This window comes from Microtus ochrogaster, chromosome 21, assembly GCF_000317375.1.
Source record: "Microtus ochrogaster isolate Prairie Vole_2 chromosome 21, MicOch1.0, whole genome shotgun sequence".
In the NCBI taxonomy this organism is placed as follows: domain Eukaryota; kingdom Metazoa; phylum Chordata; class Mammalia; order Rodentia; family Cricetidae; genus Microtus; species Microtus ochrogaster.
In genome coordinates, this window is record NC_022022.1 from 2476562 (window position 1) to 2483756 (window position 7195).

Consider the following 7195-nt stretch of genomic DNA (forward strand, 5'->3'; position numbering starts at 1 on the left):
CACAGAGAAACCCTGTCTCGAAAAACCAAAAAAAAAAAAAAAAAAAATTGTGCTTATCACTTGATATTTATAAAAGATATAGCATTTATGTTAGAAAGCACGCCACAGTGAACACATGAACCGCTGGCCTTGCTCCAGGACTAGAACATTGCCCGGCACCATGCGCTCCTCTCCGGTTGCAGACCTTATCTTCCCTTGCTCTGATGCAGGGCTGTGCATCTTTGTCCGTCAGGAATGGATGGAGTTCTAATAATAATGTTTAGTTTTTCTTGGTTTTAATCACAATAAAGGTAGTATTACACTTTTCTTTTGTAGGTGTTGCCTCCAAGATTTATCTCTATCATTGCTGTGACTTTGTTCATGCATTCTTCAGTGCTGTGTGACATTTCCTTTAGTGGACAAGCCAGTTTTCTTCTGGATCACCTGTCTATTGAAACCTGAGAGGCTTTTTGTTGTTTTTACCTATTTTGCTATTGTTGTTGTTGCTTTCAAGGAGTAGAAGAAACAAGAGTCAGGAGTGTTGGCATACTCCGATTACATGGTTTGAGGGCACAGGAGAAGAGACTTGGAGTGCTGTGAGCTGGCAGAGGAGGCGAGAACTGGAGAGTGAGCAGGATGTGCCTGCAACAACCTCAGGCTTCAGCAAGGGAATTAAACAAGCCTATATTTCTCAAATTAGAATATGATTAATCCTGGGGACATGCAAGGACACAAATAAATGTGACATGTCTTATGTAGCATCAATTTTCATGTAATTTAGGAGATAGACAAAGGAGAATTAAATTAATAAAATAAATGAACTTGTGGCTGGAAAGTCCAAAAGTTTTCAGGAAAACAGAAACCCCAAGTGCTGGGTTCTGTGTGTGTACCACACTTGGATTAACGCTGTTTCTTCTTACATGGTCCATAAAGACACAAAAACTACATTTCCTATTTACTACACTACTAGTGTGTATATGGAAGGGTTATGCATAGCATGGCACGTATGGGCATTAGAAGACAGCTTGGCATCAAGCACCTTTACCCACAAAGCCATCTCCCCAGCCATTCCAGTGCATGGATACATTATGCAGTGTTAGTCCCGTGGGCCAGCCTTTCAGCTCTTGCTCCGCTCTCTCGTTATGTCTGCCTCTGGACCATAGTGACTATGAGAAAGATGCTGACTTAGATTTGTACATGCATGTACATATGTGTGCAGTATTGTCAGAGCATTGTTTAAGAACAGTTATTCATAGGAATTACCTGGTGATTAGCAGAACATTTGTTGCTGCTCTGTTGCCAGAGACTAAAAAGATGATACAAACATTTTAAGAGGATTTATTTTTGTTTCATGAGTGTTTGCTTATATGTATGCAAAGGCCGGACGAGGGTGTCAGATTCCTGGAATTGGAGTGACAGATGTGAGGCGCTGTGTGGGTGCCGGGAACCGAACCCCGGTCTTCTAGGAGAGCAACCTTGCTCTTCACCACTGGGGCTTCTCTCTGGCCCAGTGCCTGCCTTTCTGCGCATGACCGAGTCTCTGAGGCTTGCTTCCCAGACTCCTCTTTCCATCTGTAGAGCTGGGGAGGAGCTTGAGAACCGCACAGACAAAGAGCAGCGCCGACTGCCAGTCCAGTGCTGTTTATGCCACACGCTTCCCAGGGGTGCTTGTGTATCTGGCTCTGAGAGCCTCTTACAACAGGACTCATGAGTTGTGGCCCTGTGCACATATAGCTCCATGTAGCTCACAGTCATGCTCAGGAAACGCTTATTAAATTGAATTTAACTGAATTGGATTGGATTCTAGCTCCACAAGAAGGTTTTTTAGTTTGTTTTTAGGTGAGATTGATTTAAAAAAAAATTCTAGACAAGAAAAGGCATTCTTTTTGTTTCATTGTTTTTAAACAGTCTAAATTTAGGATACAGCCACCAATATGTTCATTGCCCATAATTTTTAAGCATTCTCAGCAATGACTCATCAAAGTCCCTAAATAGCTATCTGAAAAGTCACAATAGCCCTAGGAAACAAAATTAGGTTTGGCAAATACTGTGTCTTCTCTTTGCAGTCAGGAATGTGCGGGCCACCGATCTGCATGGGAGGAACCCGCTACATAATTTTAGCAAGTTCTTTCCCTTCCTACTAGAGTCGAGAACAAGCAAAGATCACTTGACAAGGTCCTATAGGGCACCCAGCACAATTTCTGTTTTACTGGAGACCGTTACCTTTCCAGATGGCAATGCCACCTCCTGTCCTGACCCTAGCTCAGTGTCCTCTGGTATTTCCAGTCCAGTGGCCGAAAGGCGAGGCCAGACAGAGGCACCTGTATTTCAGCAGAAGATAAATGAGCTTTTTTGTCTCTAATGGAGTCGAGAATGTAAATCTTCCAAGCCCCAGAATCTCCCAGGTCTGAACTACAGGCAGTTCTGAGGCACCCTCCAGTCATCTCTGCTGTAGAACTGTGTCTTGTCTTGAGCATGCGTACGAGCGCCATTAAATAGCGCTCATGTTAGAGAGAAGCGCCGCTCACCACTGACGAATGCATTAATGAATTCGGTTATTCAGCTTATGTTGTGCGTGACTCCACTAAGCCCGCAGGAGCTGAGTAAACTCCAGCCTGAGCAGACCCTGTGTGAGGTGAACGGTGAGGACCAGACCTCAGGTTGTCCACCAGCCTCTGCGTGCGTTCATGACGCACTTCACACACAGATGGTTTGTAGGAAGATGTTGAAGAGGAAAGAGTATCCAGCTGATAAAGTCTGTGTTTTAGGGAGGTAGAGATAATAGGTCCGAAGGCAATGGTTCTCAGTCTGTGGGCTGCAACCCCCACAGGGTTCACATAGCAGATGCTTCCATTACAACTCATAACAGTAGCAAAATTACAGTTATGAAGTAGTAACATAATAATTTTACGGTTGGGGGTCAGCACTACACGAGGAACTGTATTAAAGGGTCATCACATTGGGCAGGTTGAGAACCATTGTCCTAAGGTTTAAAAGATCTCAGATCCTGTAATTTCTTTTTAAAGCGCAGTGGGTGGGACCCCAGCTGGCAAACTCGATGACCTGAGTTGAGCCAGCTGTCCTCTGACTTCTACACAGACGCTGTGGCACGCTTGAGGCACATGTGACTAACTCACCACCCAGGAGGCTGAGAGAAAACGCTTACGTGAAGCCAGGCTAGGTTACATACTGAGTTCCAGGTCAGCTAGAGCCATGTCAAAATATCCTGTCCAAAAAAAAACAAGGAAAATTTTAGCCAGACAAGATGGTGGCGCACGCCTTTAATCCCAGCACTCAAGGCAGAGGCAGGCAGATCTCCTTGAGTTCGAGGCCAGCCTGGTCTACAGATTGAATTCCAGGACAGCCAGGGCTGTTATACAGAGAAACCAGAAACAAAAGGAAAAAGAAGACACAGTCGTGTGCATGGGGTTCTCAGTCCTGGCCTGGATGCTTTATCCAGCATTCTTCTACCCCGCACACAGCATCAGACCATGTTTTCTCATCCACTTCAGTGCCGGGAAAATGATGCTCTATTTTGGTGAGGCCTTTGCTTTTCTGCTAAATAACCTGGAATCTCTGTGTCAGTTTCCTAGAGGAAGTCCTGGCTTCTGGGCTGCACAGCCGAAGCAGGGAGAGTACACAGGCCACCTCAAGGTCAGCAAGCAGAAGATGAGATGGCGATGGGGACCCCTGGCCTCAGCCCTTCCCTGCCTCCCGGGGGCCTCAGGAGGGCTCACCATTCCTGAACTGCTGACAGACACCAGGACTGGCACCACGAGCCCATCCCAACCCCCTTGTGTTCTGTATCTAATAAATGTGTCCTTTGTGTATTTGACAGCAGTTGCTTTAGAGTTTGATGGGCTTGGTCAAGATTGTTCTTGAGAAATGGACTGTCAGAGATACGAGGGATTCAGAAAGCCGTGTGCGATACACGGTACTGTCCCTTATGTCCTGAGCAAGAGAAGTTCCGTGTGACATGAGTCAGCCATGTGAAGGACCATGGGATTAGAACTATGGGCAACTGGCAAAGCCTTTCCCTCAGATCCCATTCAGAGAGGCAAGTCCTTCCTCCACCCAAGTGGGAGTGTTCTAAAAGACTAGCAAGGACAGCTTCCTCCTCCACCTGAGACTAGCTAGCCTCTGGGGGAAGGGGGCATACCTAAGTGCCCTAAGGTTCCAGGTTGCTGAGGCAGAGTGCATACAACCCGCCCAGCTTTTCTGTACTTGTGTTTGTGTCTGTTCTTTCTTCACGCCCTTACTGGCCCAGGAAGGGGTCCAGGACACAGCCCTTCATCTCCTGTTCACCTCAGTCTGGCACACTCATTTCTTTGGAGAGCCATTTGCTGTGCCATTGGGAACCTGTGTAGGGTTGCAATAGGAATTCAGTCTGCAGAGATATGAGTGATTTTGTTTGATTTCTTTGAGGCTCATTCATGGGAGTTCACAAGGTGAGACTTGAGATGGTGTTATACCATACAATGAAGGCACAGCCGGTCCCCGGGCATGGCTAGCTATGCCAGAGCAGATGAAAACTCAGGTCTCAGTTTTTCCTCTCCTGAAAGTAGTAAAAAGTGATGATATCAATAATGGTAGGAAATTAAGGTTCTCACATAACTGAAGCAAAAACACCACAGCACAGTCCCTGGTTCTCTGTAGAATAGGTCAACCAATCTCCTGGAGCTGGAGTTACAGCCTGCCCAGTGTGCATGATGGAACCCAAACTCAGGTCCTCTGCAAGAGCAGCAAGCACTTTTGACTGCTGACCCAGCCCTCCAGCCCCTTAATGTATATGTTGATAAGTATTCTCTGGCATCATTCAAATTTATGTGATATTTATATGAACAATAATGGGAATATTGGTCTTTTTGTGGCAGGCTCAGTTTCTTCATCCATAAAGTGAAAATAATTAGTGCCTTCCTCATGTGATGATAAAGATTAAATACAGAGATATAATATAGTTTGGTATTTTCAGAGCTAATTCTATTATTACTCTTCCTTTTTCCTTATTAACATTTTAATAAAGGACATATGCTTTAACAACTCACCCATAGATAAAATGCCCTGGTCAAAGCAATCCTATTTTAAAAGTAAGATTTTAAGTCAAGGATATTTGTTTTTGAAATGACAACTCAGATATTCTGCCCAGTAGTCCTGCAAGCAGCTGCTCACAAGACTTTGCTCTGATAGTTTCTGTCTTTGCCCCCCTCTGCTGCAGGGGGCAGCTGTGGTGGCACTGTCTTCCAGGCGGATGCTCGGGAGTCCCCCCAGGACCTCATCTCACTAAAGAAATTGGCTCAAGTTATTTTTGTGCTTGGTGTGTGTGTGTGTGTGTGTGTGTGTGTGTGTGTGTGTGTGTGTGTGTGAAGTCACTGAGTGCTATAACAATGTGTAAAGGAACCCAGAAGTGCTTATTCTAATTTCTCACTTAAGCACTATTCTCTGGGAACAGTCTCACTTTGATCCAAATTCAGGTGCCATGTGGTTCACCTGGTGGGAGAAGTCCGCTTCAGAGCAATCCAGGAGAGAAGCTGGCATATGGGAACGTCCTGTGCCAAGAAAGCAAAGGTGGGGAAGAAGGCCAGGACCGGACAGGGCTTCCTAATAGTTCAGGTCACTGGGGAGAAGGGAGCTGGGAGGGGGGGACCAGCCAGAGACTTATGTAACATCTCAAGACACAAGACAGGCAGCGAAGGCTCCGCAGCCCACATGCATCTGCTCTAGAATCTGAAAATTGCTTTGGTTATTTTTTACGGGGCCCCTCTGCCTGATGTTCCGCTGAGCCCTGGCTCCTGTCTGATGCCGTGCAGAGAGCGCAGGGTCTTGCACACCGGGAATGCTCCAGAATCTGTGGACCACGTGAAAGCTCCTGGGAGGAGGAAGATGATTCTTCTGCCTCGTGAGCCAGGATCTATCGTTCAGTTTCCTCCTTACAGGGCAGGCAATTGAGCCAGAGCCCCTCCTGAATGCCAGGCAAACTGCTCTACCACTGGGCCACACCCCCAGACCCTATTTAAAACTATGTAAATCAGGTGGGGATTAGCAGATCAAGACCAGCCTCCCGCTCTGTACTAAGTCTGAAAGCAGCCTAGGCTGTGCAAGACCTTGTCCAAAAAAAAAAAAAAATTTAAAATCCAAATCATTCTTCTTTGCCCAGCCAAGTTCCCCAAAGCTCCTGTGGGCTAATTTCCTCGGCGGTGTCCGCACACTGGTACATTTTGCTTCCTCATATAGCCTGCTTTTTCTCACTTTTTTCATCACCTTTTAAAGAGAACAGTAGCAAGCTGAGATGGCAAGATGGGAAAGGGGAGTTTGGGACGTGCGCTGTGTGTACTAAGCCTAAAAGGTAGAGCGAGGTCAGAAAACCTACATTCTAACTCATGTAACAGTAGCGTGTCAATTTGAGCATGTCATTTGTTCCGCCGTGCCCAACTGATCATTTTCCAAGGGATAATATTCTTACTGTATATGCCTTACAAAATGGTACTCGACATGTTTAAGTGTCAAAATAAGAGTGTTTTGAAAGGACAAAGTTTTGTGTCCACCTGAAAGAGAAATCAATTGGTGTGGATAATGAGACGCTTACAGGATTGGGAAGGAGGGAGGCTCTGGGGTCCTTTTTTGATTCCAAAAAAAGCCCAAACACCCTCCACGCCTGCAACCACAAACTTCCAACCCTTCATCTTGAGCGTTTCTGGAAAAGGATAATTTCCCCTGCTCTGTGCCAGGGATCTTTACGCTTTTCGTGGTGGTTGTGTTACCATACACCAGGTAATAGGTTTATTAGCGTATTGTCTGGTATTAATTGGCCCTGGAAGACAACACTTGGGTCCTTCCGGGGCTTTCAGCTCACCCTCCTCCATTTACCCGATAGGGGATCGGAGACCGCGGAGTGGTGAGGAAAGCCGTCCTCAAACTTGGACTCCCGCCCGGCCCCGCCACAAACTCGGGGCTCAGAAGAGCTCGCTGGCCTCCCCGCCGCTGCACGCGTGTTTCCCGCAGGCCTCGCGGGGCGCCCACAGCCGCCCGGGAGTCGGTCGCGCCTGGAGCCTCCCGGAGCCCCGGTGGGTCCTAGGCGGCCGGTCTCCCGCGGCGCCTCCGCTCCGTCCCGCTCGCCACGCCTCGGGCCCGCCCCCATCGCCGCGCCTCCCGGTTATCCGCTCGCGCCTCCGCCGGGTGCCGGGTCGGAAACAAAGGCGGGGGGCGGGGAGCGCACGGC

General features: G+C 47.5%; 1 protein-coding gene across 1 annotated transcript in view; it reads left to right on the forward strand.

Moving 5' to 3' along the window:
* The window catches only part of Vps45 (vacuolar protein sorting 45 homolog), a 61714-nt gene extending 57905 nt beyond the window's left edge, over positions 1-3809 (forward strand). The window contains exon 15 of the mRNA XM_005356950.3: positions 3565-3809. Coding sequence (XP_005357007.1) covers positions 3565-3652 — 88 coding nt within the window. The 3' untranslated portion in view covers positions 3653-3809. The remainder of the gene's footprint in view (positions 1-3564) is intronic.
* The last annotated feature ends 3386 nt before the right edge of the window (positions 3810-7195 follow it).